Source organism: Monodelphis domestica, chromosome 7 (genome assembly GCF_027887165.1).
Source record: "Monodelphis domestica isolate mMonDom1 chromosome 7, mMonDom1.pri, whole genome shotgun sequence".
In the NCBI taxonomy this organism is placed as follows: Eukaryota; Metazoa; Chordata; class Mammalia; order Didelphimorphia; family Didelphidae; genus Monodelphis; species Monodelphis domestica.
Genome location: NC_077233.1, coordinates 90,069,802 through 90,085,228, shown reverse-complemented (window position 1 = coordinate 90,085,228; position 15,427 = coordinate 90,069,802). Strand labels below are relative to the sequence as shown.

The window sequence follows — 15,427 nt, the reverse complement described above, 5'->3', positions numbered from 1 at the left end:
GTGTCAGCCTCAACCCTCATTGTTCCCAGCTCTGGGGATCAAATGAAACAAACCCATCCCAGGGCAGAGAGTTCACCCTCAACTTTGGGGCAGGGTAGATGCTGGCATGGATGACTCTGGCAGTAACCTGGGTAAGGGCTTAGAGGGGGAAGAGTCAGGGTTGGAGATGGTATCTGCCCTAATAAATCCTTTATCGCCTATAATCAAGCCCAGTATGAAGTCCAGAGAGCTCCCAGCTTGGAAGTATGGTGTTTGGATTCCTAAGAACTCTGGAGTTACCACTGCTCCAATCAAGAACAGGCACTCGGGAGACAAAGACAAGATAACTTGCATTTTTTCACCCATATCTGCCACAACCAGAATCCGACCTAGACCTTACCACAGAGACACTTCCAAACACAAGGCCACCAGAACACTTTCTCCACCCCTGCCATATTCACTGACTTGACTCCCTCCTTGTCCCCATACCAAATCTAGACATAGCCAGGCCCAATACCATCTAAAGATAGGCAGATTGCAGATGGCTTCTCTCTTAAAGGGAAAGAACAACTTGTGGAAAACTCTAGTCTAGGATGAAGTGAGGTGAGCTAAGAATGGTAGGGGAGAAAAGGGTTAGGGATGGGAAAGGACTGAGTTGCTAGGCAGTTCTGGAAAAGAATGGAACTTCCATTCCTGACTAAAGGAGTGAAAATCAGAGGGGCTATGTAACCAAGCTCCCCTTCCTAAAACCTTACCAGGCCTTGGATTATACTCTATAAAAAGAGGGGAGGAAAGTGGTAGTGCTGTCACCATGCTCAGCTGCTGAGAAAGTAAGGGACTTCTCCCTTTGGTGGGAGGAGGGCTCTGCCAGCTATTTGCCCTGTGTGGCCCCAAAGATGTTGGCGCTGGGTTCTATCCTGCCTATCATACCCATACATCTGAGAAGTAGAAATCAAGATACCAATCGAGTCAATCAGACAAAATCAGCCAGTAAAATCCTGTTTTCACTAAATGAGTCTCCCCATAGATCATTCTGAAAAAAGATCTCCCTGGAAAACCAAAAGGAAGTTTTATATTTATAAATGGCCATTTCTAAGAGGATAGAACCTACTTTCCATGAATCAGAAGATCCAAAAGTCAGTGTCTGGCAACGAGGCTCAGAAAAAGAATATACCTATGGCTGTCAGTTTATTTCTGAGGTAGGATGTGAACCCAGCCATTTCTTCTGATTTCCAAGGTCAGTACTCTTACTCTCAATGCTGAATGGCCTCTTTATTTTGAAGGCTAATGAACAACATCCAATTCTAACTTTTCCTAATCATTTCATAAAACTGGCAACTATCCTTAAAAAATGGTTCTCAGAGCACCATCTTCTAAAGGCACCTGTCTCTTGCCCCTCCACGTCCCAGGCTCTCAATCCAGATCTTCTGGCCACACAAATACTGCCCTCTACTGCCAGAAGCTGGGGGAGCAGTTGGCACTTAACAACTATCAGGTTCCCCTCTCTCCTGTCATTCACTAAGAGTAGCCTAGAATAGACGGTGTAGGAATTCTCTTCAGCTCATTGGAGGGTTGGGGCACATGGCTAAATTCCCAAGGCACTGGCACAAATGGAGCTGCCTCCTCAGAGAGAGGGTTTTAGAAATGGAAGCAGTTACAGAATAGACTATAGCTGCTACCTTTTTTGGATCCTCATTTGGCCCTCTTAGACAAACCTCCCATGTCCCGTCCCCCCCTTCAGTCTAAAAGGCTCCCATTCCCAATAAATTGCTCACTCATTGAGATCTACAAATAATTTTATTTAAATTGAACAAAAGGGCACACCAGCCTGGGCATGGGGGAAAAGAGCAACCAGCCCGTCTCCCTCTATTTTCACGTCTGCCCCAGACTCTCTGCCACATTCACACTAAAAGCACAGTTTGCACAGAAGGACTTTAAAAAAAGTAAGCCTAAAAAGTAAACGGACTGAAGTTCTGCTTCAACAATATCATGGACATAGATATACTATTTACAAACCTTCACATTGTAAGTCTCCCTTCTGTGGTCTCCTTATCCCACCCCTGCCCAGTCGGACCCTGGAGAGCAGAAGGTTGGACCCAGTTGCCCATGCCCACTAGCAGGTAGCGAGCAGCTTGGGGGAGGGTTTGGGCCAGCACAGTACCAGGTGAGAGGGGCTGGGGCACTAAAGAGATCTAGGTAAGTTTGCCAGGCTGGCAGAGATGCCTGTGGGGGGCTGGATGAGAATGTGCTCTCCAGAGCCACTGGGCACAGGCTTGAAGGACACAGCAAGTGTAGTGTGTGGAAACTTCCCCTTCTTCTCCCAAGAAAGGGTTGGTGTGAGAACCAAAGAAGCTTCTTAGGCAGCTGAGCAGAAGTGCTGGGCAAGGATCCTCTCCCCCATATCCTTATGGTCTCTGCTTTTCTCCGGGGACTAAGGTTTCCATAGAGAAGATTCACTGCCCCTTCAGTTTCGAAACATACCCTCCTCAGGGTCCAGGTATATCTGTGGGGGGTGGGTGGGGGTGGGGAAGGTCCAGGGAGGATCACAGTGTAGGAAGTGAAACTCATCCCAGATAGGGGGCCTTCTAATCCCCTCTCCAGTTCCAGTAGGCTGAACTAATTGTGGGCTCAGAGGGAGTTCAGGGGTGGTGGTGAGATTCATTGAGACCAGCCTCCCTCCAGGTGGAGGAATCGAGGTAGCAAACGGCTGAAATGCTCAGAAATGTGAAGGGAAGGAGAAAGGAGGGTTCTGCTTGTGCATAGCAAAGCTCCCCATGGCCAGCCCCACAGCCCCATGGGACACAAGGGGGAAAGGCCAGGAAAAGAGGAGACCCTGCTCATAAAGTGCTGTGGCCCCTAGTTTCCCCAACAGTGACAGAGCCCCAGGCCTCTCCTGCCCCTTCCCCTCAGGCTGGGCAGAGGGAGGCACACGATAGGAGGAAACGGCAGGAGGGGAGGGTGGGGGTGGTTGAGGTCAGAAGGAAGGAAAATTTGTACCCTGAAATTCCTGGCCTGAGCTTTCACCCAGTTTTTATTTCCTGACACTCCTCTAGATGTTGGAGGGTAAGGTGGGGCTTTAGGGTCCAGGAAGATAAACTGAGTATCCTACCCCTTCCTTCACCCACTCAGAGCCTAGAGAAAATCCATACCAGTGAGCCAAACCAAACATCCTTTATCCCTTGACCCTCCCTCAAACTGATAGTACCCAGTACTGTGGAAGAAACAGAACTGAGCACCCAGCTTCCTCATCCCTTGGCTTGCAGATGAAAAAATACAGCCCACTAAGGGGCCCCTGTCAGATGGAGTTCATTCTGGGGTGGCTACTTTAAGCCAGGCCCCTTTCATCAGGACCCACACTTTGAGCTTGGGGTGCCCTGCCAAGGAAGTGGGGAGTTTTCCCCAGCCAAGGCCGTTTCTAGGCCCTGCTGCCCCCTCCTCCTACCCAGATGTCCATACCCACCACCCCACAGACTTGAGGCGTGGGCAGGAAGGGGCTGCAGGGCTCACATCTCACAGATGATCACTGGGAAATCCACGTGGAGGCGAGGGTGGTCCAGCCTCACAATACCCTGAAAATAAAGTGGATATGGGTTAGGCCCAGCCTCAGTTCTACCCCTTTCAGAAAGCCCCCAGGGTACTCTCCTTAGTCTCCTATCAGCCTTGACTCCCCTTGGAGGCAGTATCGCATAGAATACTGAATCTGAAATCAGGAAGACCTGGGTTCAAAGCCAAACTTTAATGTTAAGTGGCTGTGAAACTAATCATTGCTGAGTCACTAAACCTTACCTCAGTTTCCTATATTCTGTAAAATGGAGATAAATACCATCCACCTCACAAGAACTATTGTAAGGCTAAAATGAGAACGAATATAAAGTACTTTAGTAAACTTCAAAATTCTATGTAAATGCCTGTTATTACAACTGATTTCTCTGTCATCTAACACCAAAATGCTTTAAAACACTTTTAATACTAATTTGTATTATATTTATTTATGTAAATACTCCAATGATCTTTATCACTCTTCCAGGGTCTAGCACAGTTTATTGCTCATAGAGGGCTCTTAATGAATATTTTTGGAGTGAATGAAAAAAAACATTTGAAACTACTCTGTTCTATTCTTTCCCGTGTGTAAACCAGGTCTCCCCAAATAGAATGAGCTCCCAGTGGATGGGCCCAAATCTACTCCTTCACCAGAATCCCCAAAGACTGTAAGCTCTTCCTGGACTGGCCTTGCTTTTCCTGTCCCCTGTATGTCTCATTTCATAGGGGTATCATGACTGAGTGGAGTTAATGAGGGGTACTCAGACTCCATAATCTTTTACCAGGCCTTAGTAAGCTTCAAAGCAAGCAGTTTCTAATAAGAAAAAGAGAATAAGAACAAAAGGTAGCCATTTCAACTAATCCCAATCCAGGAAGATAGCGGAAAGAGCAGGTCACACAGAAGTAATGATCAAAGCAAAAATCAATGGAGGAGGAAGTGGCTCTACGGAACCTTCATTTATTTTGAGGATTAATCCCTATCTGACATTATGGAGACAAAACAGGATAAAAGGTAGAGGTTGTAGAGAGGTTCTGCATCTCTTGCTCTTCCTTACCTGAGGAATCAAGTTCTTCTGCACTCGCCTCAGCTTGGCACGCTTCCGCCCATTCTTGGTGACAATTGTTTCCTCATAGAACTCGTGGGCCAGGTCACCATCTTCATCATAATACATGGAACTGTAGGGACAGAGGAAAAAGTGCCATCAGGATACTGGGTTCTACTAACTGAATTGAGGTTCAGGGAGCATCAGTTATCCAGAACCCTCCCAAATGGGTACAGAATTTGTACAAAGTTGTTGTCTCCTCCAATACATTATGAATTCCTTGAGGGCAGGGACTATCTTTGCCTCTTTTTTTATCCCCAGCACTTAGCAGTTAGAAGCTTAATAAATGTTTACTGATTGACTCAAAGCATTGCCTGGAGTTTCCCAATGATAGCCAAAGTCACAGAGATGAGAAATCTTCATGACATAAGAGACAGGCTTTGGTAAAGGATGTGGCTAGCCTGCCTGGAGATATAACCTTTCTTTGAAGCTTTAGGGGCTGCTCAGACACTAGGAGAAGAGTTAAAAGGTGATCTTTTACAATGCTCAATGCCTCCTATCTCAAAGCTCTATGATCTGTAGAAGATATGGTGCTTTGGTGCCACTACAGGGAGTCCATTAAAACACAGGTCCTCTGTGTAGTAAGACTCCATGCCCAGGCCCTGGGCTTCACAGCCTGGTAAGCTCTGAGAAGCTGTTACCAGAAGTCTGGGACTTGCTGGGTCTTGCCTCAGTAGAAACAGCTGGCATAGCTAGAGTCTTGATGTCTGCTCTAAGATGGCAGGAAGCCCATAGCAACTTCTTCCAGCAGAATTTGTTGGCAGGCACTGGGACCAAGGACCAAGGCATTTCCTATCCCATCCCTATGCTGGATATTAATGAAAATGGCTCCAGTCCTGGGCCTCAGCAAGTTTCCACCCACACAAACTTTCCAGGCTAAATGGCATTCAGAAAAGCTGATAACTAACATTACTGCTTGACCTCCAAATATCCTGCCAAATAGGATGCAAATTACAGACTTTTCATTAGATGCCTCAGAGTTGAGGCCCTGAGTGACTTCTTCCAATCACATGAAGAAAATAGGGGTTCCAATCCTATTTACCAGGGATGTAGTCACATGACCCATGAGAATTCCTAACTAGCCTCTTCTGAAGAAGTTAAGCTAGAGTCCTCTTAAAATCTTCAGAATACGGCCTTGGGGAGATAAAAGGTAGGCACCTTTATGATCTCCTGAAGTCAATGACAGCCCAAACAGCTTTGGGGGAAACTGGATTCTATAATTTGGAGCTGGAAGAGGTCTTCAAGATAATATAATCCAACCTCATCATTTGACAGGTGTGGAATGTAGCCCAGAGAATGAAAGGGAATTGCCTACAGACCAATCTCAAGTAAGTAGCAAAGTCACATTTGAACCTAGGTCCCTCTAATTCTGGTGCTTCTCCCACTATACTGCCTCAAATGTGTATACAACTCAAATTCTAGGATCAACTTTATGCTAGCCTTAAAGAAATAAAGTTTTTTCCTAGATGAGGAGGATATCAGTAAACTTAATAAGCCTTGGTCAACAGTCTTATTCCAGATGCACAGAAAAGGACTCTCCTCCCCTCATATTTGCACTCTCAGTTGCCTCAGAGGGGAACTCACCTTTCCTTAAGAGTCTCTAATCCAGCTGGAAAAAAATCATGCAATCATGTCTACTGAGTCTGCTACAAATTTAAGTTATTTAATTTTCCCTGAGCTTACTACTACACTAACCCTCACTACTACACCGAAATTCTTTTCATTCTTTCCTGATCACAGTAGCCAAAGAGGCTCTTTACCAAAGCTCCTAAACCCCACTTTATCTTATTACATTTTCTTCAAGGAGAGGACTTCTACTTCACTGAGGTTAAATAGAGGCCATTCATCATCAATTTGGTCCCTATTAATATCCCCCATTCTCATCTCCTTGTTAAGGCCAAATCTTGTACCTCTGATACTATTCCAACCTCCACCTTTCCCCAGTCTCCCTCTTATCTTCGATCTTTTGACTCTTTATTTGTCCTTATCTAGGATCCCCCCCCCCCTTTCTTAAAAAAAAAAAAAAAATCTGAGGGGGCAGCTACATGGCTCAGTGAGGAGGGAGTGAGGCCCAGAGACAGGAGGTCCTGGGTTCAAATCTGACCTCAGACACTTCTTAGCTGTGTGACCCTGGACAAGTCACCTAACCCCCATTGCCTAGTCCTTATCTCTCTTCTGCCTTAGAACCCAGGGTTTAAAAAAAAAAGGAACTCACAAATGATGGCTCCATCTCAAACTTGCTGACTTCCCATGGCTGGAATGTTCTGCCCATCTTGGATAACTTGTTTTCTTGATTTCCTTCAAGGCTCAGCTCAAATCCCAACTATTCCAGGTGGCTTTTTATAGTCTCCTTGCCCTCTCTGGGCACCCCATCAGAGGCTAAAGCTTTCCCTACTCAGTACATGTTTTCTATCTGTTTATCTAGTTGTTTATATAGTCTCTCTTTAAGGCAGGGACTATATCTCAGGCACTCACCTACCAGTGTCTGACACATAGTTAAGTGCTTAATAAATGTTTACTGGCTTGACTGTATATCTCTTCTCCCTTTCCCTACAAAAATCCTTCAAAGAGTAGGCTGCCTTCATACCCTTTCTTACCATTTCTTTCTCAGTGTTCATTGTCCTTAACTTCTTCTGAAGTTTTTGATACTGTTGACCACCTCTTCCTTAATACTCTTTCCTTTGACTATGGCACTACTCTCCTCTGATTATCCCATCTGTCTTTGTTGGATCATTATCCAACTACTGCCCATCATGAGTGCCCTATGACGATCTGTTCTGAGCCCTCTCGCTGGTTGAATTATGTTAGTCACATAGACAACATTCACTCACTCCACACACACAAATACTATATGTATGTGTATCAAATCTGTCAATTCAACAAACATTTAAGCACCTACTATGTGGAATTCACAATTTAGGCACTAGAGATATAGACAAAAGAGTTTCAGTCTTTGGGGAATTTACGTAGGCAGAAAGGTAGGAAGGACAGGAAACAGACATATAATATGCACACAGAAAATACAAAGTCTATATAAAATAATGTCAAGGAGTAAGCATCAACAACTCTGGGAAAGATTTTTGGGAAAGAGAAACTTTTGGGGAAAGGAAAAATACATGTACAAAAATATTCGGAGCTGGGCTCTTTGTGGTAGCCAGAAAATTGGAAAATGAGGGGGTGCCCATCGATTGGGGAATGGCTGAACAAATTGTGTTATATGTTGGTGATGGAATACTATTGTGCTAAAAGGAATAATGAACTGGAGAAATTCCATGGGAACTGGAATGACCTCCAGGAAGTGATGCAGAGTGAAAGAAGCAGAACCAGGAGAACATCATAAACAGAGACTGATACACTGTGGTACAATCAAACATAATGAACTTCTCTACTAGCAGCAATGCAATGATCCAGGACAATTTGGAGGGATTTATGAGAAAGAACACTATCCACATCCAGAGAAAGAACTGTGGGAGTAGAAACAGAGAAGAAAACCAGTGCTTGATCACATGGGTTGATGGGGATATGATTAGGAATACAGACCCTAAATGATCACTCTATTGCAAATATTAATAATATGGAAATAGATCTTGATCAATGATACATGTAAAACCCAGTGGAACTGCACATTGGCCATGGGAGGGTGGTGGGAGGAGGGGAGGGAAAGAACATGAATCATGTAACCACAGAAAAATGTTCAATTAATTAAATAAAAATAAAACTTTGGGAGAAGGTAGGGAGGAATCAGGAAAGGCTTCCTGAAAGAAGTGGCACCAGAGCAGAGCAAAACAGGCAGACAAGGGAAATTACTTAGGCATAAGCATGGAGTCTGGAGATAGAAATGCTATGGAAAGGGAGAAACTAGCAGGCCAATTTGACTTGAATATAAAGAACATGAAAAGGAATTATATGAACTGAGTGGAAAAATAAGTGAAAGACAGATTATGGAAGGCCTGGAATGCCAGGTGAAGGAATTTTAATTTCATCACAGAAGCAACAGGGAGCCACCAAAGATTTCTGAGTTGAGGGGTGGTAGTGTGACATGGTCATCCCTGTGTCTCAGGGTAACAGTATGTTATAGGGATTGGTGAGAGAAGAGGATAGAAGTAAAAAGATGAATCAGAAGCTTCTGCAATGGTCTAAGAGAAGGGTGATGAGAACCTGAACTAAGGTAGAGGTTTTGTGACTGCAGAGTTAGGGATGGACAGAATACAGACTGAGGAGGTAGAAGACTAAAGAAAGACTTGACAATTGATGGGAGTAGAGGAGAAAGGTTAGAGAAAACAATAAAGGATATCTCGGGTTGTATATCATAGTGACTAGAAGGATGGTGGTGCTTTTGAGCATAATGAGAATGTTCAAAAGGGGGAGGGAGGGAAGAAGGGTTTCTTCAGACCTGCAAAGCCAGCTGTCTCCTTAGACATTTCTACCTTAACGATTCTTCAGGGTTTCATACACTACATTATCTAAAACAGAACTCGCCCCTCTCACCCCCTACAAGTTTTCTATTTCTGCTGCAGACACCACCATCTTTCAAGTTACTCCATTTTGTAAGCTCAGGCATCTTTACCTCTTTTCTCAGTCTCAATTAGTATCTAATCAGCTCTCCATCCAAAAGGCTTTATCTTGATTTTGGCCTTCACTGGCCTTGCTTACACCAGTGGTCTCTGAAGTAGAAGATCACAGCAGGAGAACAATTTATACCATAATGATACTGTAAATTCAAACAACTTTGAAAGACTTAACTTTGATAGATGCAATGACCAACCATGTTTCTAGAAAACTGCTGATGAAGAATGCTTACTACCCACTTCCTGTCAGAAAGGTGATGGACTCAAGATGCAGGAGAAAGCTTTTTTTGCACATGACCAATACGGCTCACTTGCACTGCTTTCATTATTTGTTACAAGGTTTTTTTTCTCCTTTCATTTCTTTCCCCAAAGGAAGGAGAGGGGCAGAAAAATAAATGATTGTTAATTTCATCTATAGACTCAACATTCCCCAATTTTGGCCCTCTCTACAGCTGGTTTCCTAGTTTAACCACAGCACCTGCACCAGTAGCTACCTGAATCCCAAGCACACCTATATCCCTGTTGATTACCTCAAGGCTTTGGCAGGTGCCCCCAGGCTGACTCTCTACTTCAGAATATTGGTGAATAGGTCCATTACATTGTTTCTACTGCCCTCATCCTCAATCAAAATTTCCCTAATGATGGTACTGTTTGCACTAGGAAACTTTGCTAGCTGTTAGAAGTGAGTTTGACACCTTTGTTCTAAGGTATCTCCATCCTTTCACGATCCCAGATTCTCAATTCCTTATTATTCTTGATTCTTCAATCAACTGAAATGCTTAAACTGAAACTCTCATAACCCATTGTGAACTGCCCCCCCCCCCCTTACCCCAGACAAGGGAGGAAGTATTCCCACTGGGCTGCTGGGCAAGGGGGTGGGGGAGGAGAGAAATGCAGGTAGAGAGGGGGAAGGGAACCGCCCGCCCCCCTCCAGCACTTGTGCCACAGGTTGACCAACATGGCCCTATAGTATAGGGCAAGGCGCTGTCTTCTCTTCTCCCTCTCCATTCACTCGGTGATATTCAAGCCTAGTATCTTTACTGAATTCTATTTATTACCACACCACTAATTGCTTATTCAGAAATGGATTCCCACAAATATCTCAAATGCAACCCGTCTAAAACACATTTCTCCCCAAACTCACCTCTCTTCTCTTCCCAACTTTTCAATTGATGTCCAGGGAACCTTCATTTTTCTAGACATCTGGAAACTCCTGTCATACTCAACTTCTCAGTCTTACTCACACCACACATCTAAAACAGTTGCCAAATCTTGTTATTTCTATCTACATCTTTCACCTGTCCCAATCTCTCTACTCTCACAGCTACCACTCCAGTTTAGGCTTTCATAATCTCACATCTAGACTATTCCAATAACTTCCTAATTAGTTTCAAGTCTCTCCCTCTCATTCTCTACAGAGTTGCCTGAGATTTAACATTAACCTGAACCCCTAATTCTTTCTTGGGACCTTAAGATTGGTCTTGGGTTCTAAAGGGGAAAATTTCAACTTAGGAGAGATTTACATGTCTCACCATTGGAAGTGCTTTTTGGACACCCTCTCCCCAAAACTTTTCCCCCTGCATATACATCATTACCGGGTGTGGGGGAACATTTTTGTCACTTCTTACATACAAGAATTACAAGTCAGATTACATGAACTTCCAGAATCAGGGGCAGCAGTACAGGCAGGACCCTTGGATTTCTTACTCCATGACCTACACCCAGGAGACAAGGGACACAAAGAACTTTCAGTGAACTGGTAGGATTCAAACTGCTTAGTAAGGCCTCTTCCAAATGTTGCCAACTATTATGATTGCCACCAAAATCAGAGGAAAAAGGCTCTTGGATGTATTGCTCTCATAACTTGTACCACCTGTTAATACTATTTAACTGTACCATGGCTTTCATTCTATATAATTTTCTTTTTCTGGTGTCTGATTGTTTTTATTTTTGCTTTTTTATGACTAGGCTTTCATAATCTCACATATTTAGTTAACTTTTTAAAAATGCTGGGGACCATCATAATTCCAGGTAGTCTAAAAAGATGAAAACAACAGATGTCTCCAGAAAAACTACAATGTGAGACCCTGAATGGGCCTTTAAATATAATAAACTGAACTGTGGAGCTGGGTCTTCCATCCACTTCTGTCCTTTCTTTTTGTCAATATTTAATTTTGATTGTAAAACCCCTGTGCCAGAAAAGGGTAATGCCCCTAATGGCTCCTTATCAATGCATCTTTCAATAATTTTTAATATGTTATGAAACCTCCAAGTATATCAGACCCTCCTTGAATATATATCTTTGGACCTTTATGCAACCTGTCTCCCAATGAAATTAGATTTTTTTTTGGGGGGGGAGAATGTTGAGAGAATTTAGTACTAGCCTGAACCCCTATTCTTTTTCTTAGTACCTTAAGATCAGTCTTGGGTTTTAAAAAGGGAAATTTCATATTGATTTAAAAATAGTTAATTCTGAGGTTGCAATTTAACCCCACCCTTTGATTGAATTAAGAAAGAGGTCTGGGGCTTACCAGTATAAGCTTATCTGGGAGGACAATTGAGAGGCCTTGGATGAAGATCTGCTGGGCTGAGGTCAAGACTGCCAAATTGGAGAGACTCAGAAAAGTGACATCATGGAAGATATAAGACTTGGGTCCAGAAAGAAAGGGGTTCTCTTTGGCCTTGGCATGGTGAGAGGTAGCTGCTAGGTTAAGCTCAAGCTGAGGCAAGCAGTGGCTAGGGAAGGAGACTTGCAGAGAGAACAACTAGCCACACTTGGCTGGTGCCTTTTCTTTCTCTCACCCACTCTTTGAATTAATTTAATAAATAATTATAAATCAACATATAGTCTCCAAGAGAATTTCAATCTTAACATGCCAAAGTGATTTTCCTAGTGTACAGGTCAGACCATGCCACTCTTCTACTCAAACTCTAAGATCAAATGATGTTCTGTCTTCCTCTCACATTAACTTCCAAGTTATAATCCATACATAAATTACATATATGGGAGAGGAACTCAAAATTTTATCAAAAGGGTGCCTAATCAATAAAGTTTGGAGACTTCTGGCCTAGACTTAAGAATAACTTCCTCACTGAACTTCCTGCTCCTAACCTCTCCCATTCATCCTACACAAAGCTGCCAAATTAATATTCCTGAAACATAGGTTTGATGTCACTACTTTGCTCAAAATCTTTCGAGGTTCTGTAATTATATGTTAAAATACAACCTCCCCTTTAAAGCTTTCTACGATTTGGCTCCGCCCAATCTTTCTCTTTCATATTGCTCTTCTGCTTTCTCTAATTGGGTCAACCTGACCACAAGTTATCTCCAGGTAGGAAAACCGAACCCCAGAGAGAAAGTGATTTACCCAAGGTCAAACATGTGGTGGGTAGAGCCCGAATTCAAACTTGGGGCCCGGCTCCAGTTCCAGTACTCTAACCAGCAACGACTCTTCAGGGCCCCTAGGATGCCCTAACCAGCAGACTAACGACAATAGGAGGAACACCACCTTCTACCTACATTCTCTAAAGAAATCATTCCCTAGTGTCAGAGGTTCATTCCCACCAAGCAGGCTACACCCCTCCCCCTTCCCCGCCCAAATAGAGATACCCGCGGGGCTAGCAGTACAGGAGTCAGAAGTCTGGGAGGACCTAGCATCTAGGCCGCGGAAGGCATTTCTTCCAGCAGACCAGCGCAAAAGGCCGATCGATCCCACCTCTCTCAATCCCAGTCCAAGACGGAAAAACAAGCCCTCTCCCCGGGGCATACAGCAGGCCGCGGCGAGTACACTCCATTGGCTGCTACCCACCCGCCTCCACTCCAAAGTCCATATGCCCGCGACAGGCAACCCCGGAGGCCGTATCCCCCCAAGTCCTTACCCGCGGCGGGTGAACACGAAGGGCGGCGCGGTGCGGAAGCCCCGAGCCCGGGCCAAGGCGTGCTGGGCTCGGGCCGCTTCTGTGAGTTCGGGGCTGCCTCCCGGCCCCGCAGACGCCGCCGGTGCCGAGAAGGGCCACAGCCCCCGGCCCTTGGAGCCGCTGGTGCCCATGTTACGGCCCGCGGAACATCGCGGGGCCCCCGCGCCTCACAGCGCCCTGCAACAGCCTGCCCCACTCCCGCTGACGGATGAACGCCGACTCCCTGGGATCTAGCGGCTTCCGCCGCTACTTCACTTCCTGCGCCTCCTCGAGCAGCTTCCGCTCCGCCCTCCTCGCTTGTCCATTGGTAGTTGGAGATGCCAGGTTTAGAATAGGGGCCAATAGAGACCCTCAGATAGCAAGGCTCCCAACGTGCCCTGCGGCTTCAAGGCTAAATGCTTCCGAAAGACTTCAAATCCCAGGATGCCTACCGAGCCGGACTGCTTACAGAGGCAAATGAAACTACAAATCCCAGCATACCTAGACCTGGCCGCGCCTTGACCTCAAGCATCCCTAGGAGACTCACTAGTTTGGCGTCAGTATAATCTCGGGTTCTGTTAGCGTTTTGAGGCTTCACAGTTCCAAAGAAACTCATACAAATTAGGGGTGCGTTTAGAGGAAGGCGACCAGGTTGGGAGGAGCCTGGAAACCATCTCACCTCTTTAATAAACCTGGCTGTGTTTTATATATATATATATATATGAAGAATAAGACATATATAGGAGAGTGGGCCCTCCTGACTTACAGCCTTTAGGCTGTAAGTCAGGAGGGCCCACTCTCCCCGAACTCCTTCAGGGCCAGGACTGGGCTTTGGAGGTCAGTGTTGCATTATTGAATGGGTGGAAGCAGCTACAGAAACTTGGAGAAGAGTAGGCTTAACAAGGAACAGATTGGAGGTAGTGTGATGCTTGATCTGAAACCAGGGGACCCGAGTTCGAATATGCTTTCTGTCACTTATTAGTATGTGATCCGGGTCACATTACTTAACTTCTGCCTGCTTTCGTTTTCTCATCTCTCAAATGGAGGTAATAATAGTATTGCCTCTCAAGGTTGTTAGAATCAGATGAGATAGGGGGCAGCTAGGCAGCTCAGTGGATTGAGAGCCAAATCTAGAGATGGGAAGTCCTAGGTTCAAATCTGACCTCAGACACTTCCTAGTTGTGTGACCCTGGGCAAGTCACTTAACCCCCATTGTCTAACCCTTACCACTCTTCTGCCTTGGAACCAATACACAGTACTGATTCCAAAACAGAAGGTAAGGATTAAAAAAAAAAAAGGAATCCAATGAGATAGTATTTGTAATACAAACCTAAAGTGCTACATAAATTCTCATTATTAGTAGTATTTAATAATTATTATTACTTCTATTTACAAAGCCTAAAGTGTTACATAAATTCTCATTATTATTATTATTTAATAATTATTAGTTCTATGATCTTGAATATGTCAGTTCACCTCTAAGGATTTCAAAACCTGTAAAATGAAGGTATCATTCATTTAGCTCTAATTATGAGCCTATAACATTCAATGTCTAAAACAGTGGACTTCAAATTTTTTTGCTTAGATACCACTTATCAGTAAAAACATTTTTGAGCATGTATCCCCAATCAATATGTGTATACTTATTTAGAAGTTAGATACATGTGCCAATATATATTATATAAGACATGCCTCAGAATAGAAGTTTTATGGATGAGAAAGATTGAATAAACAATATAATTATATATAACATACTAATTAAAATAAACATTATTCATATTTTAGCATGCAATGTGATCAAATGTTTCCTTGTTTTTTGAAAATCTTGGTTTAACAGTTTGTAAGACAGTGATTCAAAAGTCTTTTTATGCCCACTTTGTTTCCATATTTGGTATTCATGTCTACTATAACTGAAAAAGATATGGAAGCAGTGTATCACTGTCTATATTCAGTAACTCCTGAAACTCATTTTTCAATCCTACTCACCAATTGTTGAAAGTAGACTAGTCCCTAGCTCTGTGATTCTGAGCAAATCACTCCATTGCACAGCTCTTACTATTCTTCAACATTAGAACCAATGCACAGTATTGATTCCAAGATGCAAAGTAAGGGAAAGAAAGAAAAGAAAAAGGAAGAAAGAAAGAAAGAAAGAAAGAAAGAAAGAAAGAAAGAAAGAAAGAAAGAAAGAAAGGAAGGAAGGAAGGAAGGAAGGAAGGAAGGAAGGAAGGAAGGAAGGAAGGAAGGAAGGAAGGAAGGAAGGAAGGAAGGAAGGAAGGAAGGAAGGAAGGAAGGAAGGAAGGAAGGAAGGAAGGAAGGAAGGAAGGAAGAAAGGAAGGAAGG

The 15,427-nt window shown here is 43.9% G+C and overlaps 1 protein-coding gene across 9 annotated transcripts; it reads right to left on the bottom strand.

Annotated features, from left to right (window-relative positions):
• Positions 1–1,757: 1,757 nt before the first annotated feature.
• Positions 1,758–13,375, bottom strand: TUSC2 (tumor suppressor 2, mitochondrial calcium regulator). 9 transcript variants are annotated; one of them, XM_016424403.2, is made up of 5 exons: positions 13,070–13,209; positions 10,335–10,443; positions 4,575–4,695; positions 3,487–3,548; positions 1,758–2,482 (listed from the first exon to the last, which is right to left on the bottom strand). In XM_016424403.2, exons 2-5 carry the CDS (start codon positions 10,391–10,393, stop codon positions 2,029–2,031), a joined length of 696 nt encoding a protein of 231 aa, XP_016279889.2. In that variant the 5' UTR covers positions 10,394–10,443; positions 13,070–13,209; the 3' UTR covers positions 1,758–2,028. The 9 variants fall into 9 exon arrangements, with proteins under 9 accessions (XP_016279889.2, XP_016279890.2, XP_056661006.1 ...); XM_016424404.2 differs by lacking the exon at positions 13,070–13,209 and adding an exon at positions 11,722–12,746; XM_056805028.1 differs by lacking the exon at positions 13,070–13,209 and adding an exon at positions 10,844–10,861.
• Positions 13,376–15,427: the final 2,052 nt, after the last annotated feature.

What these genes read in the sequence shown, in the direction of transcription:
- TUSC2 (XM_016424402.2), bottom strand. Translation starts at nt 13,239, where the DNA reads ATGGGCACCAGCGGCTCCAAGGGCCGGGGGCTGTGGCCCTTCTCGGCA. An exon ending in TTCGTGTTCACCCGCCGCGG is followed by an intron (nt 4,696 to 13,069) that starts GTAAGGACTTGG and finishes CTGTCCCTACAG; the next exon opens with TTCCATGTATTATGATGAAG. An exon ending in CCAGTGATCATCTGTGAGAT is followed by an intron (nt 2,483 to 3,486) that starts GTGAGCCCTGCA and finishes CACCCCCCACAG; the next exon opens with ATATACCTGGACCCTGAGGA.